Genomic DNA, 23,803 nt, shown 5'->3' with positions numbered 1-23,803 from the left:
CATCTCTGTCCTTCAAACCATCGCAAATTGCGGTCAGGGACAATGCCAAATCATGGAATACGTCCGGCTGACCCCTAACCATGCAGGAAGTAGGTCTTGCTTCTTCTATCCTTCCTTGTTCCCATGTGCTCCGCATGATCGGATGATAAGCGTTCCCCGGAGCAAACTCTTTTCGCACTAACCTTTGCTACGGTTTATAAGGATGTGGTTGAGATATTGAATAGTGACATGCACATTCGTACGAAAGACGTTTTCCGCTATGACTTGATGGTACGTTGTCGGATTCGTTCTCGCAAACCTTGCCGTCAATTTTAGCTTCCGCTCCCTTATGCTAGAGATAGTATTATCCAGTCAGGCTTCCCAACTGGAAGCACAGCCCTGGCTGTCTGATCAGTAAATACGCACGAGCTTCAGTCGTTCCTGTTACCTCGATGTGAGAGCTTTTCTTCTGTTGCGTGTAAAGAATGATAGTCATAAGGAAAATGGAATCGAGTCGTTGTCAGTTCCTCTAGTAAACTCGGCAGTAATTACTATATAGGGTGCATGTCCGGAACCAATTAGATCTGGCCTGTGAACACAAACTTGAAGTCCTTCATTTGTATTCTATTCTATGTGTAGAAAGGTCTTCAGTTGGTATCAAAAATCTTGGTGATTTCTTCCACAGTGTAACCTTTTGTTTCCGGAAATGAAACCCATGCAACCACAAGCCCCACCAGAAGAATCGAAACATACACCAGATAGTACTTCCATCCCAGATCTGCCATTGCCACAGGATTGGCGTATTGCCCAGCAGCGGCGCTGGCCATGGTTATGAAGTAGTGGAGGGCAACCGCTTTGGCTCTCAAGTAAAACGGACATATCTCCGCAAGATAGGTTGTCCCTAGCGGCGCATATCCGCTGTCAAATCCCAACTGAAAGATAAAGAACATTACAACCACCGCAGACCCAGCTTCGCTCCTTGATGTGACGGAAAATTGCTGCGTCGCAACTGTAAGGCCAACCATAGCCAGCAGCATGGTTACTGTGGAAAACAAAAACAAAACTCGTCGTCCTACCTTGTCAACAATAGTTGCGCTGAATAGAGCGATCACAAAGTTGAAGGTTTGAAGCCCACCGTTGATTCCAGCCTGCTGCAAGGGCTGCCTGATGCCAACAGATTTGAGTGCAGCGGCAAAATAGTAAGTTATGATTCCACCCCCGCTCCATTGAGACATCAGCGAGGTAACAACCACGATGAAAAGACGTTTTCGATTTCCAGCGGTTTGGAAAAACGCCATCCATGAAGCTTTCTGTTGATATTTCTCATTCTCGAGGCTGCAGCAGATCTGGTCATACTCGGCTTGCACCAGCTGATCCGACTCGAAGCCATTGGCATGATATTTTGCCAGGATCCTGCGGGCGTTTATCGCGTCTCCTTTGGCTACAAGCCACCGTGGAGACTCAGGTACGAGCATCATCAACGGCAACTGCAACAGAGGAGGTATAATCTGGATGACAACTGGCAGACGCCAACTCCACTCACTCCTGAGGTGAAGGCTGCCGTACGTTAACCATGCCGATGCTACAGTGCGGTTAGTTTTTGAAGCGGTCCCAGGATACATATTTAGATTACCTGTTGCGCCTACGTAAAAGAACGAGGAGTAAGTTGCGACCAGAGAGCCTCTCTGTCGTGGGTGGGCAAGTTCTGTCAAAAGGACAGGGCCTAAGCAGACTATGATGATGCCGCCAACTCCCATCTTCCACGCGTTAGCATTTTTCTTGAATATCCGGTAAGGTGCTCACCAGAAATCGTGTCATAACGTAAAGACGCGCACTATAGCAGAACGTCTGCCCAACAGCTGCCAGACTATTAACTTTCGCTGGTAAACAGTGATAGGGGTCCCGGATAATACCTGTTGCAATCATTACCACATCCCCTATCATGATGACCTTGCGTCGCCCAATGATGTCCCCCAGCAGGCTCACTACCCAAAACATTAAAGCGCCGCCGATGGAGTAACCAGCCACCATGATTCCGGTGAGATTTGTGTCCTTTGAAGAAAACCCAAGATCTATCATTATCTTAGAATCGTCTCACAGACACGGCTGAGATAGCCCCTTACCTTTGTACCCTGTCTCAGTGTCTCGTGTCAGTTTTCTCCTCGACTGCAACTGATAACATTGATAATGTGCACCTACATTGAGGTATCGTCAACAACCCGCCAATGAGTGCACCATCATACCCTATCATCACTGGGGAAAGAAAGATAGGCAACAGCCTTAAGTTCAACTCTCTCAACCCGCTGTCTTTCCACCATTGCCTGTGGCAGTTATTTTCTTGTTCGCCTGCTACAGCTGTTATGGCGATGTCGTCTTCTGTCAATCGAGTCTTCATTGTCTTCATGATTCCTGATGCACCGAACGTCTATACAGTGGGCGAAAGATGGTAGCGGTGCAAGAGCGTAGAAACAACGAAGTTATCGAGAGGGGAAACAGAAGGCACCATGTCAGGAAACTTCCGCATCGGATGGCAGGAAGACATAGGTCGGGAAATTCCAACGGCATTTCCGACGCAATCCTCTATGAGACGAAGCCTCCAATCATGCGTATTTCAGCGGCAACCGCAACAAACTCAATCAAAGCTGGGTCTTGCTTCAAACTCTAATAGTTTTGAGTCTATCAGCACTCTGATAATACATCGGGGTTAACTTGCCCGATTTACGAGGCAAAGCTGGAAAACCCCCTCGTTGCCAGGTCAAGAACCACCTATAAAGATTTCCGGTTTTGCCGGGGTCGGCAGCTTGTTTACTCACTTATCCACACCTACTCTGTCTTGCTGTGCTGAAACACGACACTTCACAACCCATGATGGCCGACAACTGCGTTGCCTCCGATCACCATCCTTGTGAGTGGAGGCTCGACTCACCCGGGCGATATTCCCGAGAGCAAGACACCAGAGAAAAGCTCGTCATGCGTCAGGTATATGGCATACCGGGCCAAATCAATTACTACATGATATTTGCTATCCAGCTTCGGTACTCGTTTTCAGATGCCGACGCCGAGTCTAGAGCTCGGCAAGCTTGGATCGCCCTACGTTGTGCGCAGCCCTCCATAGCGGCTACTGCCAGAGGCAGTCGCATGGAATACTCCATCCTTCAGCCAGAAGGTTCGGATGTTTGGGTATCGAACACATTCTCCGTTCACCACACGGCAGATTCAGCTCTATCCTTATCACGGAATTTACAACCTAATTCCGACGTCCGTCTACACTTCCTACCTGGCACCAAGGAACTCCTACTGTGCGCATCACACGAGCACGCCGATGCTCATGGAATGTTGATGTTATTGGATGCGCTCTGCGAATACATGGCATTCCCATCCACACCAAAGTTCGACGCGCAATCAGACCGGCTGTCGCCCCCACTGGATGTTGCAGCGGATATCGGAAAGGCATCATCTCGGATAAAACAGTGGACCGCGGAGAAGCTGCAAGAATGGAAGGCTAGATCTGGTCATTCGTTGTGCATATCCGCAGACCATTCTGGACCTGGGGTTGGCGAGGTTGGCACTGTTCGGCTTGCACTGACAAGCAAGGAGTCTTTGGCTGTTTTCACGTCCGCCAAGACCAGCAACGTATCTGTCAATGACCTGATGACGGGCGCTACCGTTATGGCTGCGAAGAAATTCGGGGGCAACGCTCGCGGTAATTGGATAGGAGGGGTTACTTTGGATGCCAGGGGCAGCTGTATCACCGACTCCAATCTGCAACAACACGCAGCCACAATCTATTTCGTCGCATGTCCGGCATTCATCCAAGATCCATCATCACTTTTAGATGCAGCGAGCCAGATTCAAGAACAACGCCAACACTTTCAGAGTGACCCCGAGGCTCTGCACATTTCACAGGCCATGCTTGAGCTTGTGAAATCAAGTGGAGCTCGAGTCCAACAGCATCAACCTCAACAAGTTGCTAGCTCTCAAGTAGAATATAGCGGTCTGGGCAAATTGGACGCGTGGCTGCAGCCATGCCATGGAGAAATCGAGATTGTAGACTTCTGGCTCAGTCTCGGTCACCTCACCACGGCGATCGGCGTATATTGTTATACCTACTGCGGCCGTTTGTGTTTCACGCTAAGCTACAACCCTGGTTTTCACAGCAGAGAGAGCATGAATCGATTCATGGAAGTCTTGAGAGGCACGGCAGCTAATCATCTTGCTGATGGATTTTGAATCATCGGCAAAGCTGGGCTTGGTCTTTGTCGGAGGTGATGAGATATTCTACTCTTTAGCTTTTAGTTCCAGAAGAAACTAACCAACGTTTCATAGCCTCGCAAACATCCATGATTCTGCTCCCGCCGTATGGCTCGGAGCTATGGCCTCGATTTGCGCCGTGATCATGTCAGCAAAAACTCAATCCTATCAGTAGCTGTTCTAGGTGAGCTATGGGCACTAATATAATGACTCAACATCTGTGATGTAGAGAAATGTCCGAAGTATTTGCCCCGTTGTTTCAACGAGTTCCCATGGGATTGATATGCCACCATCCCAGTCCTCTCTCGGACCGGGGCCACAAACGGCTGTCCTGGGTGAGCTGTGGATTCTAGCTGCTCCGTCGAATCGCCGCTTATTCGCGGTATATTGATGTAAGATAAGTGATTTCATTCGTCTCATTTGGAATGAAGAAGCGAGAAGTGAACAAACTGTGTCACCCTCAACTTACATGATGAATTCACCAATTGCCAGATACACTTCCATCGAAGTCCGTTATGTCCCCAATAGCAGTAGTCTCTTCTTGAGGCCCATATCTGAACAACATGTCGACTACCATGGAACTCTGAAATGGCTTTACGCATTGGTAAGTGGAACTTGACTTTTGAATGACCCAAGAACTTATCAGATAAACAGATTCTTTTCAGCCTGGTGTACTCGGTGCTTTACAATCTCTGTCTCAGCGCCATTGCGAAAGTTCCGGGCCCGTTCTTTGCAAAAATATCTCCAGTAAGCTATTTGTGGGATTCCTCTCAGAGAACATCTCCTAATTACCAAATAGTTATGGCTTATGGGCGCTGTATATCGAAGACGCCTTAATCGCGATATCAAAATGCTGCATGAGAAATACGGTGTGTTCCTTATCATCTCTCTCACTAGACGTTGCTGACACTGCAGGCCCTGTCGTTCGTCTCTCGCCCACTGAGCTTTCCTTCGCTACCATAGCGGCCCAAAATGCGATTCATAGGCCTGGAGGCTCAGCGAAAGAGTACGCCTTTTTCACCAAAGAGGGAACACTGGAAGCCATGATGGGTGATATCATCTGGCCAGCAACGAATCTTCTTACAGTCACAGATCCTCAAGAGCACCAACGCTTGAAAAAGGCTCTGCAGCCAGCTTTCACGAGCAGTGCATTACGTTCCCAAGAAAGCATACAGAAGGCCCACGCAAACGTCATGATTTCAAATATCAAGAAATCTGCTACAAGAAGAAGCTGCATAGATTTGACTCCATTGATGTCTCAGGCCATCTGGGATATTATCAGTGACCTATCATTCGGCGAACCTTTGCTCAAAGATCAGCTTGGTAAGGTCCTCCATTCTCCGAGACAATAGCACTAACTAACAGCCCCAAAGTAAAATTTGAGACACTCAAAACAACATTCTGCGCAGTCAGTCCATTGCTCGAGGCTTTGCAGGTCTTGCTAGCTGTACCGGGAGCACAGGCCTTCGCGAAAGCATGTGTGAGTTTGGTGCCTCTACTTTTCTGGCTCCCGACCAGGGTTTTGCCTTCTGCACAGCTCAGAAAGTAAGTGAATTTTCATTCCGTGCACTCCTAATCGGTTTTCTCTAACGCAATTCACTGATAGACGGCTCGATCGCCAAGATCAAAATGAAGACTTTTTGACCGCGATCATGAGATGCAGAGAACTAGGCATAAGCATGACAGATAAAGAGCTCCAGAGTAACGCGTCACTTCTCGTGTAAGACTGCAAGACTCCATGCAATATTCATGCTAACAATAATCCCGCAGTATGGTTGGATATGACACGACTGCTACATCTTTGTCTGCTACTATGAACCTGTTGTTGCGCAATCCGCACCATCTGAGGGCGCTCAAGAAGGAACTGCAAAGTCACTTCAATTCGTTCGATGAGATGACCGCAGCATCCTTGTCTCAGCTCCCATTGCTCAATGGTTGCATTCAGGAAGCTCTCCGCCTTTTCCCTCCCGCAAATGGTAAAGGTACTAACAGGACATCGCCCGGTGCTTTCATCGATGGAATATATGTCCCAAAAGGCGTGAATGTCTCCGCCGATATGTACACCATCCAAAGATCTCCTCAGTACTGGTCCAGGCCTGATGCGTTTTGTCCTGAGAGGTGGTTTGAAAACGGACCTGGTACAGAGTTTGCCAACGACATTCGGTCTTCTCATTGCCCATTTCTCCTTGGACCGAGAATGTGCATTGGTCGGGCCGTCGCTCTGCAGTCCATGCGATTCATAATTGCAGGAATGGTGTGTGAGCTCGAGCTAGAAGCTGTGGGTCAATATGATTGGGATGACGATGTATCCAATTCATATCTTTGGACAGACTACAGATGTTTCGCTGAGGTCAGCCAACTCCTTTAGTTCCAATTGTAGAGAATCTCCCAGGTAGATCTATACAATTTCAAAACAAAAGGGTTTAACTTTGCACTTTGCCACTTGCAGACATGTTGAAGCATAATATGCGGCAATGTTTGTACCCGCAAGATTGCAATTTGCATTGGACACTCAACGATTGCCAGGATTAATCAATTGCACCCCTCGCTGTCAATGATCCATAACCACATCCCTCCAAGATGAAGAATTTTTGTCAATTGAGCCATGGTATGTGAAGAACTCAATGCATTTGATGTCAAATCGGTAAGACCGCATTGTAAAAAAAGTCAATTTTGGGCTTATCTGGAAGAACAACGTCTTTTATAATCTACTGTCCTGGGTTGTAATCAGGATGAGTCTTTTGGTAGTTGCGAATGATTTTCATCACGCCTTCCGGGGCCGGTACCGTCTTTACCCCCTTTGGCTTTCTCACATCAGTCTCCATCATATCCTTGACGGCAAGCTCATTATGTTCTTGAAGCACACTCTCGAAGTCCCAGCACTTCCGCCAAATATTCGTATCCGCGATCGGGCGGTTGAACTCTTCCATCCAACGGAACAGGTAAACACCAGGGTCCTGTAAGGCAACCAATCAGGTTGTGAATTTAATATGGAAGGTGGTAAGACGAACATTATGGCAAGTCAGATGCTCAAATAGAATCATGATGCAATGAGCAGTGTGGTATGCGTGAAACGGATTGTCGTCGGTGCCGTTCGGGTAGTAATGATCATAATAAACAGCCTTTTGTCATTAGCCTTCACTTGACTTTTGGGGTACACCAACAAACCTTTCTGATATAGTCAAGGCAATGTATGTTGTGATACATCGCCGACTTCGCCATGTACGTTGTCTCGCCATCGATGTGGTACTTTTCGGGCATCGGCACAACGACAGATGGGTCTTTCCGCATGGCAATGATGTCTGACTCCTTAACTGGGAACAGATACTCTGCTGTTACACGTTCCCATGCCTTGTCAACCTCTTCACTAGGTTCTGCACGCCAGATCTCCGGGCCGCCCATGCCGTATTGTGCGTAGCTTTTACGCAACACCAAGGGAATCTCGATTTTGTCCAACACCGGGGCTGCTTCGATCAGAATTGGCGCATGCAACACGGCGGAGAATGTACTCACAATGCATGGAGATATCTTTCAGTCTCGCGTTAAATCGGTGAGAATGCTGCCAAGCAAGGAATAGACTGCCGACACCGATTTGAAAAAGCAAGAAGCTGATCATAAACATCGGGCTCTTCATTGCCTCCTTGAACGACCTGAAGGCTTGTTGAATTCGAGACTTCTTCTTGGCCCCAATCAACTCCTTTTCCATCAACGGGACGTCAGACTCTTCGCTAGATCGGCTTTCATGCTGGTCCTTCTCTGAGTCTGCCGTAGGCAGCGCCTCATAGTTTTTGGATCGAATATTGAACTTGCTGAATTGAGGCATCTTGTGCAGCAAACGTTGTTGTGTATCTGCGAGGTTCAGTGTGCCTGTGGACTTGATCGTATGGCTGGGAGCTAAGTTCTTTGAAGATTGGTAGAAGAAAACACTCAAAAGCTTTCTTGGAGAGTAGAGCTTTGAAGGAATTTCTTCGCATGCCGTCTTTCCGGACTCTCTGACGGACCCAGACTTTTAGGTTTGTGTCGCTATTTTCTGATATCCGATAACCTTCTCTATTTGTTCTGCGGGCTTTACAGTACGTTCCCCGGCGAAAGTTTCGATGTGCATGCATCGCCAGTTTCATTTAGCCCATTTTCAACGTCCTCCGGAGTGAACTACTCGGATAATTGCAAAACTTGGAATCGATAAGGATCATCCGAAGATCAGCTTTGTCACTGCACCGAACCCACCGTAGTTTGAAGTGCGCTGCAAGCTGTCACCACTCCACGCGTCTGAATGACTCGGCACAGCTTTCCGCAAGGACTGGCCTCGCATTCTCGGCTTCCCTTTTCCGTACTTGGGTCAACCTCGGGATGAAGTTGCTACATTGGGCATGTTTCTTGGCATATCGCATCGCAGTTCAGCTGATCTCCTTTCCACGATGCAAAGACAGGTTCTACGAGTACTGCCAAAAACCTCCGAATAACAGCTCATTCTAAGATCCGCTCCCAAACTTACCTGTTCACATAATCTGCCAAGCTTCATCCAGTAGCCGCCAGATACGCTTATGTTTCACGAATGCTTTGGACATCTAGAGTCTCTTCGGCTTCTCATTCTCCAAGATTGTGTGGGCGATTCTAAGCCTTGGGTAACGAAATCATTTTTTACATGTGACGCCGTTTATCCGTATCTTTCGGACCGCAAAGCAATATTCTTGTGCAATTTCCTGCTTCCTAACTCTGACAATCCGACCAGCACTCTCGGCTTGTGTAGTCCAAAATTGCTTCTCACAGCCCAGCACAACCCCTGCAGTCTTCGTGAGACAAGATGCTTACGATGGGAGTTCTCCTCGTTATCCAGGCGGCGGTTCTGCCTCTGATCCTGGTATGTCACATCTCGCATCTCACCAGCTTTGTGTGAGATTATCATGGACCAACACTGATTGAGATAGGTTGCGACTTACTTGCTTGCATCAACAATTTACAATCTTTACCTTCACCCACTCTCTAGATTTCCCGGTCAGTAAAGTGGTGATGGATCATCACTACACTACATCACTGACATCACTGAAGGCCCTTATTCAGGCCGTGCTCAGGACTTATGGATTTCGCGTCAATGGTACAATGAAGCTTTTGAATACCCCATCTCACCTTTCATCTTGCTTACATCTCTTAGGATATCGGGCAACTGGCCTTGGGAAGTAGAGGCCTTACACGCTAAATACGGAGACATCGTCCGCATTGGCCCTAATGAGTTATCGTGCGCGCATCCGCAATCGATCAAAGACATTTATGGGCAGTCCAACATCAACCATCCTCAGTTCTTTAGGAAGTTCACAACTTTCTACAAGCAAACAGACGTGGGCGGGTCCATCGGCACCGAAGTTGACCCACATGTACACCAAACCATCCGGAAACGGCTGGCGCCCGGCTTCAGTGCAAGCGCTTTAAGGAAGCAAAGCGACATCATCATACGGCATATCGATTCTCTGCTCGATCAAGTCTCGAAGCACGGTGCCAGCCCAGAAGGCATGAACATGAGCCAATGGTTCATGTGGCTTGCATTCGACGTGATTGTCGACCTTTCCTTTGGAGAAGAGCTTGGAACGGTTGAATTAGGTGAGCTTTTGTAAGCTGACAGTATCGGAACCTCAAAGCTAAATACATGAGCCACAGGCCAGGGCAATGATTGGATCAACATGTTAGCCAACAGCGGTTTCCAAATAGCCTTGGGCTACGTAGTCCGTCGTCGATGGAAAGCATTGCAAGACGTCGTACGATCCTGTCTTGTAAACGAGAAGAGCAAAGCGATGCGAACTAAGTATATCGCCAACGCTCGAGAGAAAGCTAGTCATCGGCTTCAAAGGGGAGCAGATGTAGAACGTTTTGATTTCTTCAGCCACTTGTTACGCGACAAAGCTCCTGAAGCAAATATTGACTTCTTCGCGTCTCAAGGCACTACGCTGGTTGCTGCTGGTACCGAGACCACGTCAACCTTCATGTCTGCGCTCACCTACTATCTGCTTCAAAATCCGCGAGCCTTGCATCGACTTCAGGAGGAGCTTCGACATACCTTTCGGCAGCACACGGAGATCGACGGTGAATCAACGAAATCATTGACGTATCTCAACGCAGTCATTGAGGAGGGCATGCGTGTATTTGCTCCTGCTCCGTTTGGTCTGCCTAGAGTCAGCCCAGGGGCCGAGGTCACGGGAGAGTGGATACCAAAAGGGGTGCGTCTACCTACCTCATCATTACTATCGGTAGCAACCGTACTGACATGCCAAATTTAGACTGTTATTTCAACTGCAGCACATGTAACTTCTCGTGACGAGAGATGGTTTTATAAAGCCAAGGAATTCCATCCAGAGAGATGGCTATCTCAAGAGCACCCACACTATGAGCCCATCTTCTCCAATGACCGGAAGGAGGCTTCCAAGCCCTTTTCTGTTGGTTCACGATCCTGTATTGGTATTCACTTGTCCTACATGGAGATTCGTATCTGTGTTGCAAAACTGGCGTGGAGCTTCGATTGGGAACAGGTGAGCGAACATGAGGATTTTGTCCGGGATGCGCGTTTGCTGGGACTTTGGAAGGCCGCGCCATTCCATGTGCGCTACCTCCCGTTTAAGGGGCTTGAGGTTTGAAAATTGTAGAACCATGAACTATATGATCAATTCAGGTCGTTGTTCATATCTCTTGAGCATGTTCACTGTCCATTAGTCGTGACTAGGGTTGCAATAAAACCATGGGTAGTACCCAAAACCACCTACCCACGGGTAATCCGTGGGTACCCATGTGACCCAAACTTTACTATAGATGGCAAAGAAAACGACATTATTAACGGCAGTCATTTTCTCGTGTTTTTGCACAATGGTTAACCATTCTTAGAAGGTTTCACTTGGTTATGATTAGTTCCAAACTTTCAATTCAATGTTCTTGGCCATTTTAAAGTATCCTCCCTTCGTAGCTATTGTCAGAGTGTGGTTTCAACCTACGAACAGCAAAATAATCGGTTTCAGTTTCAAGAAAAACAACACATCTTTAAGCAACAATATCCCTCAAACTCAGTCTACCAAGAAGAATTCGCATCACTGGGTTACTATCACCCAATGCTTTTTCGACCTCGCCAATTGTTTGCTCAACTGCCGTCTCAAGTTCCTTCAATCTTTTCAATGTAAAATCCATGGCATTTGAACTCTTCAAGAGCCCAATGATATACCGCTTGGTCTCATGAGGCAACCTTGGAGGCTCTGCGGAGTTGTTCCGAGCCGTGTTGGCAGCTTGCTGTCTAAAAATTCCCATGATGTGATCCTGATGCTCTGGATTCTGTCGCAGAGCCAGAATCAGCGGATAAGACATTTTGCCCTCATCTAAATCTTCGCAGAAGCCTTTCTGATCTGAGTACCCATTCGAGTGCAAATTCATGTAGTCATCTCTGATCTGGAAGAAGCGTCCAAAGAGATGACACATTTTGACTAGTGACTGAGCTGTTTCACTGGAGGTAATGACGGAGCTCTCCTGAACCATCAGTCGAGTCAGAAGACTGAACATGGCCCCCGTCTTACAGTCTATCATTTCCAGATATTCCTGCTCCGTTGGAATCTGAAGATGGAACTTCCAATAAAGATCCCAGCTCTGGCCAATGAAGAGATGCTCAAGCTCAGTCAGGAGTGTTTTCTGACACTCGGGATTGTTAAGTGTTCGGGTGAGCTGGACAGCCTGAACAAACATGAAATTTGCCGTGTTAATTGACTGGGCTTGTCCAAATATCATATGTGTTGCTGGTAGACCTCGGCGGAGAGGGGAATTGTCCTCTATGTCATCTAGGATGAGCGACGAATTGTGCAACAGGTCGATAATCTTCTTGATAGTTTCAAGCGACTCGTCATCCACAAGCAGCCACTGATCGAGGGCCTCAACCATTAACGACCGTAATCCTTTTGATGGCATAGAGCGTATGTATTGGCATGGAGCGATCAAAGCTCGGTTGCTTGGCGATAAAGAAGTCTTGTTGTCATCCGCTGTGAGTGCGAGAGGCTCGGAAAGCGCCAAATCCGTCGTTGGATACGAGTTGTGCGATGTGACACTTGAGGTGTATGGTCCCGGAGAAGAAACTGAAGACTGAATGGCGACATCGCGAACTGGCGAAGACGAGAAACTGCCGTCGCTGCGCAGACTTTCATCGTCTCGCCATGCATGATGTCGAGGGCAATTGGCACACCAGTAGTGATTGCCGGCAACAATCGCTTCGCAAACCCCGATGTACTTCTTGAGATTCAAGTCGGCATTGGGATTCTCCCCGAGAAACTCAGCCTTAAGTCGCGCAAAAGTTTGTTCGTAGTCTGTGATTTTCTGGCGAACCGTCTCTCTGGCCTGCTCCATGGAGAGACCTTGAGTTCTCATGAATAGGTGGACGGCATTGACAATTCTGGGATCCTCCGTCTGCTGAGCTTGGCGCCACTCGCGGTCCCAACTCCAATAGTCGTTCGTCAACACGAGGGCGGATTCAGCCGCCTGAAAAATTGGACGAACAGCCGTTTTCTGCTGATCTGATATGTCGACTGCCATTCCAAACTCTACCATACTCCAGAATGCCCTATTAAATATTAGCCTTTTCCACTATGCTTAAGCTGATGTTTGTACTCACTCCATGCCTCCATTCAGGTTTCTGAAGATTAGATACTCTTCGAGGCTGGTTATTTCATTTACGTCTCTCCTCTCCATCACATCCAGCCATTTAGATCGGTATGTGTTGATCATGCGCAAGGCTCGAGGTCTATCAATCTCCATTGCCTCGAGAAGACACTTTGATATGTAGCGCTTCATTTTCATCGAGCGTTCAGCAGCCTTGGAGCTGCTCCGATTGTCCACTGCGCTAATTTCCATGGCCTGACTAAGGCTCTTGTGCTCTTTGAGAGCTTCCTCATAAGGAAGTTCGTCGCACAAATCTGGAAATGACTGATCAGAACTGGTAACGCGGAAACTTCAGGTAAGAACACAAACTTACCGTCGTGGATGTTTCCCATGTTAGCCAAATATGTGATGACTCCCAAACGTTCAGGGAGAGACTCTGGGAAGATGAAAGCCCCCCAGTTTCCGACGGGACTCCACGATGAACCAGACTTGTGCTCCCAACCGTCACCGATATAGGCACCCCAGTCCAGAATTGACTGTTTGGTGGCATCATCTGCAAGGTCATTTCTATGATGAATGCGGATTGGTAGTGTCGTGAAACAACCAGTAGATGCTGCCACCTCAGCGTCGATGTCGACAGAATATTCCCAAATAGCATCCATGATGCGAGAGTTGGCCGCCGTGTTGACGTAATTCCTTCAATGATTTGAGAATAGTGCGATTGTAATCTCTCGGCGTTACCAGAAGCTTTTGTCTGCTCTCGTCCCGACAGGTGACCTAAGTGACTGACAAAGCGGCCTAGTAGTTATGCTTGGCTCCGAGCCACTACACCAACGCGGCACATCGTATAAATCTATGATGGGACATTTCCGATGCGCATACAGTAAGGTTTTCGTAGCCTCCCTCCGGTTTGACCAACTAGGATCTTCCGTAGCCGTTCGGTAAGCTTTCCCGTGCTTCTGGAACAACAATATCGTCCCTGATTGTCTGAAGGGTGCGTGCCTGGACCATCGAAAGTACAGCAGGGCTGATGGTTTGGGGCGTGCTTGCTTTGGCCATGCATTAGCCATGTGTTTGACTACTTTGATGCATGGTGCTCGGCTCATGTGTTGTTACTTGAAGATAGTTAAGAAGAGTGAATCCAAAAGTTCGGGCTTTTTTTTTCTTCGGAGCAGGTTCGGTACAGAGTCGAAGCCTACCTGGTACAGCCAGGCTCGCGTTTGCCCCACATTCATCCGCGCAACTCTGTTATATGCAACAAAGCAATGCATTCTGCAATTACAGTTTTGCTTGAGACGAAAAATCTTTCTCCGCGGAGCCTGTCCGTGGACCGATCAGAAAGAGCTCAAGAGATGGGGTGGTCATCTGATGTTCATCCAACATGCAAGTATTTATCTCGAACTCTTTTGAAGATCCGAAAGTCACTCGGAGACCCGATGGAACAAATCAAGTCCTAGGCTGCCACGGCTTTTCGGTCGGTGCCCGGACGTTGAATGGGATAAGCATACACAATACGGGAAATGTTAAGTTCCTCCTAGTCAGACGGCGGCCGCGTTAGCGGTGCTAGGTTCGACTGCATGCGCTATCTTCTTCTTCATTCACCGAAGAGAGAAAGATGCAGCGGTCACCTTTCTTCGGTGTTACTGCAGGCGTTATTACAATGTTCAGCCATTGAGGTCTGTTTTTTTCGAGCCCTCAGATTTCATTGTTGCAGCCACTGCGCGATATATTATAATAACACAAGAAATCCGAGCGTACTAAACACTTGCTTCTCGGAAGAACATCATGAGCACATCACAGAGGCCGCTCCCTATCAGCTTGGCAAGCTCGCTGGATTCAACCAAGTGCGAATATCGGCAGTTGGGCAAATCCGGCTTACGCGTATCTGTTCCTATCTTCGGGTGCGCTGGTTTCGGAGATCCTACAGGCATTCGCCCATGGGTTCTGGGAGAAGAAGAAGCAATATCTCTTCTCAAAGCCGCATATGACCGCGGCATCAACACCTGGGACACGGCAAATATCTATTCGAATGGATTGTCAGAAACATTCATCGGAAAGGCTATCAAGAAGCATGCTATTCCAAGAGAGAAAGTGGTTCTGCTCACGAAATGTTTCTGGGCTGTTGGCGAAGACCAATCTGTTCAGCACGCCATGATGCCTGTTGAGAAGTCGAAAGACTATCAGAATATGTTCGGACTTTCGAGAGCGGCCATCTTCAACGCCGTCGACGCGTCACTTCGCAGGCTGGATACAACTTACATCGATGTCCTGCAAGTCCATCGTTTTGATCCGGGTGTTCCAATCGAGTAGACGATGAAGGCCTTGGATGACCTCGTCCGGATGGGGAAAGTGCGCTACATAGGTGCCAGCAGTATGTGGGCATGCCAGTTTGCTCGAATGCAAGTAAGTTTTCACGATCTTCTGGGTTGTACCCGCGAATCAAAGCTGACGTAGTGCTACCCAAGCATGTTGCAGAACTTCATGGCTGGACAAAATTCGTCAGCATGCAGAATTGCTACAACCTTGTCTACAGAGAAGAAGAGAGGGAGATGATCCGGTTCTGTAACGACACGGGAATTGGGCTCATCCCTTGGTCTCCTCTGTGCAATGGCTGCCTCACTCGTCTGCCTTCTGTCGCAGATCGTTCTATGAGTAAAAGAGAGGAATTTGAGAGCAAATTCGGACTTTCTCTGGGACGCGTTGAGCCTGATACCAGCATCATATCTCGAGTTGCGGAGGTTGCAGAAGGTAAGAAATGGCCCATGAGCCACGTTGCGCTCGCATGGATCAATAAAAGGGTATGCAGTCCCATTGTAGGCTTCACAACTGTAGAAAAGATGGATGACGCTCTCAGCGCGTCAGGCAAGGTACTTGATGAAGGCGACGAGAAATACCTTGAGGCCTTGTATAAGCCAAAGGTTGTGTATGGACATAGTTGAAGTCTCAATCTATTGACAAGCGAGTCTTCGCAGGCGTTTAAGAATGGGACTTTGATCAGAGTTTTCGGCAGTGTTAAACTTTTATTAGAAGATAACATTAGAAGACTCAAAAGTCTCGAGACTCGTCATTCGATATGAAGGCAGATATTTGGTAACAAACTTGGTCTATAGAAGGGAAGAAAAACCATACTATCTAGGTGAATCTGTTGGTGGAATTCCCCTCAGAGTCTTTTACGCCCTTTTCGGTTACACTGGTGTCAGAAAGTCGTCTACAACCTTTTGCGATAGCATGACGTTTGGTTGTGATTCTTGACCAGACTATAGGCACAGTCCTTGAACCATGCTTCCAGGACTGTTGTCATCATATTGGACCCATTCGAAGTCTGATGCGGCACTTCAGATTTGTATTAGGTCAATCAATTGATGTACCTTTACCACTACTTTTAATTCGCAATTGTCGAGCTTGAACCTTCAGTTCGTGCTTTGGTTCTCTTCGGACTAGGTCCCGGCCAACGAGCGTTGCCTTTCTGCTCTTTTGGGGGAGAATTTTGCGTCTGATAGAAACTCGGTGGCCTATTCTCCTTCAGAAATTGTTGCATTCGTTCGAAGGCCGCTCTACGATTCAACAGTCTCGGTTTGCAATCCGCACACGAGTGATCGAAGTCTCCGCGAAGAGCCTCTTCGGCCCTTCCCGCATAATAGCAATTGATGTGTTGCCATGTGTCACACTTCTCGCAAAATATTGTGTTTCCGTCGTCCGCGTTGGATGAGCAAATGCACTTGATAGTGTATGGCTCTTCGTCTGGAAATGTAACCGTTGTGCTTTGTAGAACGTGGCTCACGTCGGATTCCAAAGCCCCTGCAACCAACTCGTTACCTTTCACCCTTTCCTCCACAGGCATACGATCATTCTGAGTAATCGAAAGATCATCAGGTGGCGCCTGCTTGGCTCGCTCCTCTGGTTTGCGCCTTATGAGCTTTCTTACGTTGCTAGGTGAATCGCTGTCATCCTCTTGCTCCGATGCAACGCCAGTCGGTAGGGAAGAAAGGGAAATCTCTTCCAAATGGTCCGCAAAATGGCTCAGTATCCCCACATCTGTGCGCCTCTCTGAACCTAAGCATAGAGGACATTCCATCGATTGGTGTTTGGCAGTCAGTCCATGCTCCCATGCAAGGTGCTGCACCCAGTCTTTACGAGTCTCGAAAGGTATCGTTCCATGGTTACAAGAGACATAATGACAGACCCACGGCTTCAAATCGCTAAATAAGTGTTTCCTGCATGTTCGTTTAGTACATACGATTGCTTTAGAACGCAATCATAAAGACTTACTTCCACATTGTGTCGCCCCTGATTCTTACCCGCCGTCCACATGCCAGGCAGCAAAAAGGTGTCCCGTTCTTTGCTTCTGGTGGTAATTGAGGGATTTTTATCGAATGCCCATTGTCCTGTTCGTATGACATGACTGTCTCTGCATACCTGCTCCCCGTTCTAAGTGATGTCCCAAGCCCAGAGTCTTGGAAAGCCGATCCCGTTTCTGTAGGCGTCGTCAAATCTGCTTCCTGCGCAACTCTCTCATCGTCTCTGTTGACAATATTCCGTTCTTTCTCCAGCTGAATTCTTTGGAATCGATCCCAATTGGCACGAGCCAAACGTTCAACAAGTTCCGCCTGGGCGACTGGGAACCTATTGGCAATGCGATCCGAGTAGAGTTTGAGTGGCGTCCATTGAGGGGTTTCGGTAGTTTGTGTCTGGTGGGAATTTGCTTTTCGAGAGTCTATGAATGGGCACTTGATGAGAGGCTCAAGATCGATCAAGCATTCGACGTCTGTCCGCATGTCGGAGACGATTTGGTCCCAATCATCTGAAACAGATTCAGAAGACGACTCGCTGTCACTTCCTTCGCTTTCAGAGATTTGGTAGATATCTTGAAGGGTGTCTTTTGCTTCCGATACCAAACATGCTAGAAGGTCTGTTCGCAGTTGCGCATCTTCGTCTGGAGCACATACGGAAGGAATCAAGCCTAGCCAATACGTTAACCATCCAATCAACTTGTAGGGTATTGAAGCGACGAACACTTTGTCAGAGTGTCGCAGATGCTTATTAGAGCTGCTAGAACAGATCGATTCAATGTTCTCGATCTTTCCAAGGTGGCGTCCAGGTTGCCCTTCACCACACCATACCCATCCACCCACAGAATCAGAGAGCTGCAGCTTTTCTCCAAAGTCCGATACATGGGCTTGGAGAGGCTATCCTGAAGACTCATCTTTTTCATAGCAAATTTTGTTGTGTCCACACATTCCGCACAAAGTCGGCTGATCAGACTGCCAGTGCGTGGTGGCTCTGTGGCAATCCAGTCCTCAATCCTACCAGTATCATGATTCTTGTTTCCTGAGGGCAATGGCATGATGCGCACAAATGGGCCGATATCAAGATCGTGGATAAAGGAATGGATTTGGTCGCATCCGTCAACTTCTTGTGAAGGTCACACGCGTATGATTTGGGGAGAAATCCAAACACTAGGCAGTTATCCTCCGGACGAGAAGCTGACGTGCCCTTATGCAAGGCAAAATGAGGGGCTGTGCCGCGCGCGTAGCTCTGTGACTGCCTGCTTTCATTCGCTCGGTTCTGTTCAATCGTTCCAGCCCCAGCTCAGCCTGCTTTCAATCTGGGCAGCTGCGCTGCGGCTGAGTTTCGTAATCTCCCCCCGCGGTCACGTTAATTCACAATATCTCCATCTTCCACTTTCTTCCTAACACCGCTCGAAACACTTCCTTTGTACGATGGCGGAGCTCGCACTCGGAGTAGTTGGCATTGTCCCTTTGGTCGGCGGCGCAATCAAAGCCTATAAGGAAGTCAAACGCAGACTCAAACTCTTTCGCCACAGCTCGAGAGAAGTCAAAAATGTACTCAAACTGGTCAAGATCCAGCGCCAGATCTTTTCGAACGAGTGTTGCTTGTGGCTCAGGTTTGCTCTAGAAGAGGACGATATCATTTCCGAGATGGCATCTGACCCAGGCCATGACGGCTGGAAGGACCCTAGCCTCGATGAATCCCTTCGATCTAGACTAAAAGAGAACTACAGCGTTTGGGTCGATATCATTTCAGGAATCTCAGTGACGATCAATAATCTTGACACCGATCTCACAAGTTTCGAAGAATCAAGCGATACGAAGAATTCGGTATGGATGGCTCTTTCCCTATAGGACAATGCCACTTTTATTCCTTGTGCTAACATGCAGATTAGAATGGGAAGCTCAAAAGATCTCTCAAACGAACCAAAGATTGTGTTAAGATCGCCGTTAAAGCGAGCGATTTCGAAAGTACCATTGGAAAACTTCGAGCATGCAACAACGATCTGAAAAGATTACGAGAGCAAATTGGAGAGATTTTCAGACCGAGTTCACACTGTTCGATACCGTCTAGAGCTTCAAAAAGAGGAGACTGGGCTGGCCTGATTAGAATAAGGCGGGCATCGAAGGCTCTTCATGAGGCCCTAGTCCGGGCGTGGAACTGTGGGCAGCCTGGTCATGCGGGACATGTCGTGAAGTTGTTCGTGGAAGCCAGCAAAGTGGATGGCGAAGTTCGCATGAATCTAGCCATCGTCTGTCGCAACCGCTCCATGGATCTGCTCCACTCGACTCTCGTTGAGCTAGAAGTACGGTCGCAGAACTTGGAATGGATGGACGAGCGCAAGCTCTATAGACAGCTTCCTCCACCTGACGACGAAGGACTTGCTCCTCAGAGGCGGCGGCTCAAGGTCGTTAGGTTTTCAGAGACTACCGTTCAAAGACGCATGCAGAACCGGGAAGGAAATGCGACAATAACATGCGAGCGGGGTGCAACTGGCGGATCCTGCGACCTTGGATCATCTAAGAATATCTGTAGGGAGCTGACGCAGCAACTCAACGCGAGTTGCTTGGGTCATATTGACGTTCAGTCAGACGAGGGGTTTCGCCACTCATTCTATCCGGCCAAAGATGGCTTCTGCAGCGGAGTGTTACGGTCAGCTATCCGACAGTAGGGTCTGCTAACAGAAGCTGGGGATTGAGACGTAATAACAGTACACTTGGTCGTGGTCTGGGTCGTAGGTTGTAGGCTGTAGTAGATCGGTCTTCAGAGGCTAAGGTGATCAGTCTTAGACTCAACAAGTAATTCGCAGTGAAGGTAAGCTGAGAGTATCCGTGAGGATGAATACTAAGTTGATTGCTGAAGAGCTATGGAAGTCTGACCATGAGCCAGGCTCAGGGTCATACTATATATATAAGTCTTATATGAACAGTTCTGCTTGTTCATGAGCGCTGTGCCCCTTGTCACTATGAGCGCTCATTCTAGAGTGGGATGAGCGCTCATTCTAGTCTCCACTGAGCGCTCATTGTGGGTCCCTTATCTATGCTCATTCCTTATCATCACGTGACCTGTACCATAGTTCTTCCGTTCCTAAGTGAGTCCCTGTTGTTCCCGTGATCCTGCATAGTACAAATGTCCTGTCCTAGCCGCCCGACGCCCGAGTGGGTCGGTTAACTGTTATCCATGCATAACGGGTCGTAACACGGAGCACCACGATCTCCATCTCTGAGCAATGATGCTGTCAGGATGGACGAAGTTCTTGATGACGCTTCGAGAAATTCCTTTTCAACGGTTGATCGGCTAAAGCTCGCACGTTCTTTGGTTTCAGCTGTGCTCAAATTTCACTCCACGCCGTGGCTCGGCGACTTCTGGAAATTACGAGACCTGGGTTTCTTCCAAACAAGCCAGGACGAGGAGGTTTCGAAAGCCCTCAGGACATTACATTTGGGCGTGGAAGTCTTTCAGAGACAGATCGGCTCCATGGAAGGGGTCCAAACTTCGACAGATTGTTCTGATAAAGTCTCAGAAGACGATAGGCTGTTTTGCGGCATCGGCAACTTGACACTGCACAGCCTCGGGGTAGCATTGCTACAAATAGACCGATGGGCTAGAGTCGAGCCTGGCGATATTCTCAAAGTTCGAAAATTGGCCTTGAGACCATCCTCATTGGGTCCTCGATACCAGGAGATTACACAGAAATGTCTCCGGTGTGACTTTGGATATGGGTCTGACCTCATGAAGCCACGTCTCCAGGAGGCAGTCTACGAGAATGTGGTTGGTACTTTGGAAAAGATGATATCCAGCTTGGATTTAGCGGATGATTAGCCGCGCACCACACCAGGATACAGTCGCTTTCGTGGGCGCAGAACCGGCGTTTGATCCAGTCAGCGTCCTTGAGAAGTGCGACATCATACCATCACCCCACAGACCATCGCAGAACTACAATTCTTGTCTTCCTTAATATTATTCCATCTCAGTCCTTTGACCTTTTATATGGAGAGGCGCGATTCCCTCCGGTACTCTAGAAACGGAAATGATGGTGCGTTATGTTCCACCGGTTACCTTAGTCTTATCGCCCCTTTCATCGACGACGGCATTTTCCAAGGCCGAAGCCAAGCCACAATATCTACATTTCAGCGGTTACCATGGTTCTATTGTATCTCGATTCTGCATGGCCAATTAGGAATTTCTTTCTCCTATTTCAGTTCGGGCCTGATAACCCAACATGTCCGGGTAAATTGCACCGGCTGAATTATACATATGCTCCATGTCGAGTCTTATCTAACTGATATTAATATTGATGAACTAAATGGCATCAAGTGAGAGACGGAACATCGTCAATTTTGATACTAATCTGGCCAAAATGAGGACATAGACAATCCTATTTAAGTTCCTCGTTGATCGCTTGCGACGAGTTACGCTGGGCTATCTTTTTTTCTTCCTTGGCAGTCTGGCACTTACAATGCGTGCCTACGACATAGCTTTGCTAGGCTTCACGGCCCTGAGCATTGCTGCTCCTCAATTTGGGATAGGGGAAGGCTCTGTCATTCTGATTCCAGGTGGCAACTCTCCTATCAACCCTCCCATTACGGCACCGGACGTAAGGCCAGGAAAGCGTCAAGTAAGTAGTCACATCCCAGCCTCAACACATTATCATTTCCCATATGAGCTTTCGCATATTCCTACTGGCGGTCAGAAAGACAATTCATTAATCTTTCTTCAGATAGAAACAACCGTGACACGCCGCGATGGAAATCTTGATGCCCTCAGAGACACTTATCTCTCCCTACTTGAGCCCTACACCGGCGAAGCCAAACCATCAGTCGGCACGTACATGGTCCTGCTACATCTCGCCGACATTCTTGCAGGCAATGGTATTGTGGTCGACACCATCGTGCTTGGCGAAGCTACAACCGTCTTTGGCCCTTCTACAAAACGACAGATCTTTGAGATTGGCCGTTGCAAGGACTCTGATGTCATTGGCCTCCGCGCAACTTTGACGAGCCTGCTACTCATCTACGGAAACAAGCCTCCTTTCGAGATCTGGAACCTGGAGCAAGCCATCATCGCAGCACTCAAAGCATGTGGTCAAGATATCGGTGTCAGTCCCATCATCCCCGACCAACCAATTCCGGGTGGTCCGCTTATCCCCGGTAAGCCTGTGCCCGGTGGCCCGATCATTCCAGACCAGCCGGTCCCGGGTGGGCCCATCGTCACTCAATCTCCGGTCCCCGGAGGTCCGATCACCCCCAGCGACTAGGTGTGTGGCTGCCAGCTCGCTGGTTGAGTCCCGGCCGAGTCTGAAGATGCAACCAGCAAATCCGTAGGCAGAGCAGGGCACCACCGGAGGAACACCACGGACAAAGATAGAGTTAGTGCGCATGGAGAGTATGGAAAAGGAGGGAGGATGCAAAAGGCCATTTTGTCGGCCGCTGGAAAACCCTGGCATGAATCCTCACGATGTTTGACTTTCCCATGTCTTTCCGTTTCTTCTTCTTCTGATGATTACTTTCTCATTCCAAAAGGCTTGATTGACTTAAGCTCGCGGTTTCCGGCTCCAACGTGAGATGCGTTTCATGTTTGCTGAAAGATGAGTGTCAAAGCGTTACAGCCCTATACTCATGTTGAACTAACAAGACAGAGAAGCTCCGTGTTCCTCACTCTGACAGCTCACAACCTCGAGGCATCAACATCAAACGACAAGACAGGCGAGACAGGAACAGCGGAGCAGGCGGTAATCAAGCATTTCTCCTCCGAAGTCATCTGGTGTTTATTCGTCCTGAAGTTGGGCTCAAATTCTCATCTCAAGGCTGAGGAGTGAGATTGCGGTATGAGAATCATCTCAAGGTCCCGGATAGAGTCGCAAACGAGTATCAGCTATGATCCTCATCGTCGCAGGACGCCCGACACTCCCGGTCAGCCTCGTGATAAAGCCATCACCAAACCCACCAACATGTCAACGCCAAGAAACACGGCGATGGGTGTTCCTGTTTTTATCAGCCTTCTCCCGCAACTTTAACACCGAACACGTAGGCCTCATCACCCTTTTCCTCCGCTATCCGCTTCCGGTTCTAGAAGAGGCGCATAGCAACTCAAATCTCGCTCAGACAAGCTGTCAATGTTTCGTTATCACGGAAAGATATCATAGGGCAGCAAAAGTCAACTTTAACAACGGATTTCCCCCTGATCCTATTTCTCCTGCTTCAACTGAAGTCACGATGCCATATCCAATGACAAGTTCCCGGTCGCCGGCCCAGTTGTCCGAGGCGCGTCCCTGATGGCTGACAAACTCAAACAAGTTCCATTGCGGGCGGGAAGCCACAGTCCTTCGCGGTCATGTTTCACTTGAAACTCCCGACCGAACTCCGGCCAGTCTGCCGACGAGCACGGAGCACCCACTCCGGCCGTAAGCCTTCTTTTCTTGTGCGGTGACCCCAGGAGCCACTCGGCCGCCCAAGAGGACTGCCGCATGCCGTCCGGCCGCAGTGGTGAGATGGGCGGATGGTAAAGTCGTAGTCGATTCAAGGATTTCCGAAAACGTGCTTCTGGCCTCGTCCTTACCCCAAACCAGACAGCACACACACAAATACACATGCAGGACGAGAAAGGCTAATCTTGGTTGCTGCCACTGCTGCCACGCTGACAAAGACGCGTGCAGCCCATGGCATTCCCT

The 23,803-nt window shown here is 48.5% G+C and overlaps 9 protein-coding genes across 9 annotated transcripts; 5 read left to right on the top strand and 4 right to left on the bottom strand.

Annotated features, from left to right (window-relative positions):
* Positions 1-626: 626 nt before the first annotated feature.
* CGGC5_v013393 (Lactose permease) lies at positions 627-1,736 on the bottom strand (the record flags this gene model as incomplete). Its single annotated transcript, XM_066152924.1, has 2 exons — positions 627-1,561; positions 1,613-1,736. The coding sequence occupies 2 exons, from the start codon at positions 1,734-1,736 to the stop codon at positions 627-629; spliced, it is 1,059 nt and encodes a 352-aa protein (XP_066007681.1).
* A 5,202-nt stretch (positions 1,737-6,938) lies between these two features.
* On the bottom strand, positions 6,939-8,053 carry CGGC5_v013392 (uncharacterized protein; the record flags this gene model as incomplete). Its single annotated transcript, XM_032036118.1, has 4 exons — positions 6,939-7,187; positions 7,242-7,352; positions 7,399-7,694; positions 7,744-8,053. The coding sequence occupies 4 exons, from the start codon at positions 8,051-8,053 to the stop codon at positions 6,939-6,941; spliced, it is 966 nt and encodes a 321-aa protein (XP_031884747.1).
* Positions 8,054-9,034: 981 nt separating this feature from the next.
* On the top strand, positions 9,035-10,853 carry BOA3-2 (Cytochrome P450 monooxygenase BOA3; the record flags this gene model as incomplete). The annotated part of the gene is made up of 5 exons (XM_032036117.1): positions 9,035-9,091; positions 9,159-9,225; positions 9,280-9,825; positions 9,883-10,439; positions 10,500-10,853. The coding sequence occupies 5 exons, from the start codon at positions 9,035-9,037 to the stop codon at positions 10,851-10,853; spliced, it is 1,581 nt and encodes a 526-aa protein (XP_031884746.1).
* A 397-nt stretch (positions 10,854-11,250) lies between these two features.
* On the bottom strand, positions 11,251-13,505 carry CGGC5_v013390 (Ophiobolin F synthase; the record flags this gene model as incomplete). Its single annotated transcript, XM_032036116.1, has 3 exons — positions 11,251-12,805; positions 12,857-13,157; positions 13,217-13,505. 3 exons carry the CDS (start codon positions 13,503-13,505, stop codon positions 11,251-11,253), a joined length of 2,145 nt encoding a protein of 714 aa, XP_031884749.1.
* A 1,123-nt stretch (positions 13,506-14,628) lies between these two features.
* AFTS1 (Aldo-keto reductase AFTS1) lies at positions 14,629-15,153 on the top strand (the record flags this gene model as incomplete). Its single annotated transcript, XM_032036115.1, has 1 exon — positions 14,629-15,153. One exon carries the CDS (start codon positions 14,629-14,631, stop codon positions 15,151-15,153), a length of 525 nt encoding a protein of 174 aa, XP_031884748.1.
* Positions 15,154-15,216: 63 nt separating this feature from the next.
* On the top strand, positions 15,217-15,782 carry dtxS3-2 (Aldo-keto reductase dtxS3; the record flags this gene model as incomplete). The annotated part of the gene is made up of 2 exons (XM_066152923.1): positions 15,217-15,246; positions 15,309-15,782. 2 exons carry the CDS (start codon positions 15,217-15,219, stop codon positions 15,780-15,782), a joined length of 504 nt encoding a protein of 167 aa, XP_066007826.1.
* Positions 15,783-17,042: 1,260 nt separating this feature from the next.
* On the bottom strand, positions 17,043-18,046 carry CGGC5_v013387 (uncharacterized protein; the record flags this gene model as incomplete). The annotated part of the gene is made up of 4 exons (XM_032036114.1): positions 17,043-17,057; positions 17,113-17,188; positions 17,260-17,803; positions 17,857-18,046. The coding sequence occupies 4 exons, from the start codon at positions 18,044-18,046 to the stop codon at positions 17,043-17,045; spliced, it is 825 nt and encodes a 274-aa protein (XP_031884751.1).
* Positions 18,047-18,563: 517 nt separating this feature from the next.
* CGGC5_v013386 (uncharacterized protein) lies at positions 18,564-19,804 on the top strand (the record flags this gene model as incomplete). The annotated part of the gene is made up of 2 exons (XM_066152922.1): positions 18,564-18,962; positions 19,028-19,804. 2 exons carry the CDS (start codon positions 18,564-18,566, stop codon positions 19,802-19,804), a joined length of 1,176 nt encoding a protein of 391 aa, XP_066007829.1.
* Positions 19,805-21,592: 1,788 nt separating this feature from the next.
* Positions 21,593-22,390, top strand: CGGC5_v013385 (uncharacterized protein; the record flags this gene model as incomplete). The annotated part of the gene is made up of 2 exons (XM_032036111.2): positions 21,593-21,751; positions 21,854-22,390. The coding sequence occupies 2 exons, from the start codon at positions 21,593-21,595 to the stop codon at positions 22,388-22,390; spliced, it is 696 nt and encodes a 231-aa protein (XP_031884891.2).
* Between the last annotated feature and the right edge of the window lie 1,413 nt (positions 22,391-23,803).

This window comes from Colletotrichum fructicola (genome assembly GCF_000319635.2).
Source record: "Colletotrichum fructicola Nara gc5 chromosome Unknown KSG_Nara_v1_contig08, whole genome shotgun sequence".
Classification (NCBI taxonomy): domain Eukaryota; kingdom Fungi; phylum Ascomycota; class Sordariomycetes; order Glomerellales; family Glomerellaceae; genus Colletotrichum; species Colletotrichum fructicola.
The sequence above is the reverse complement of the archived record's forward strand: the minus strand, read 5'-3'. Positions and strand labels throughout refer to the sequence as shown.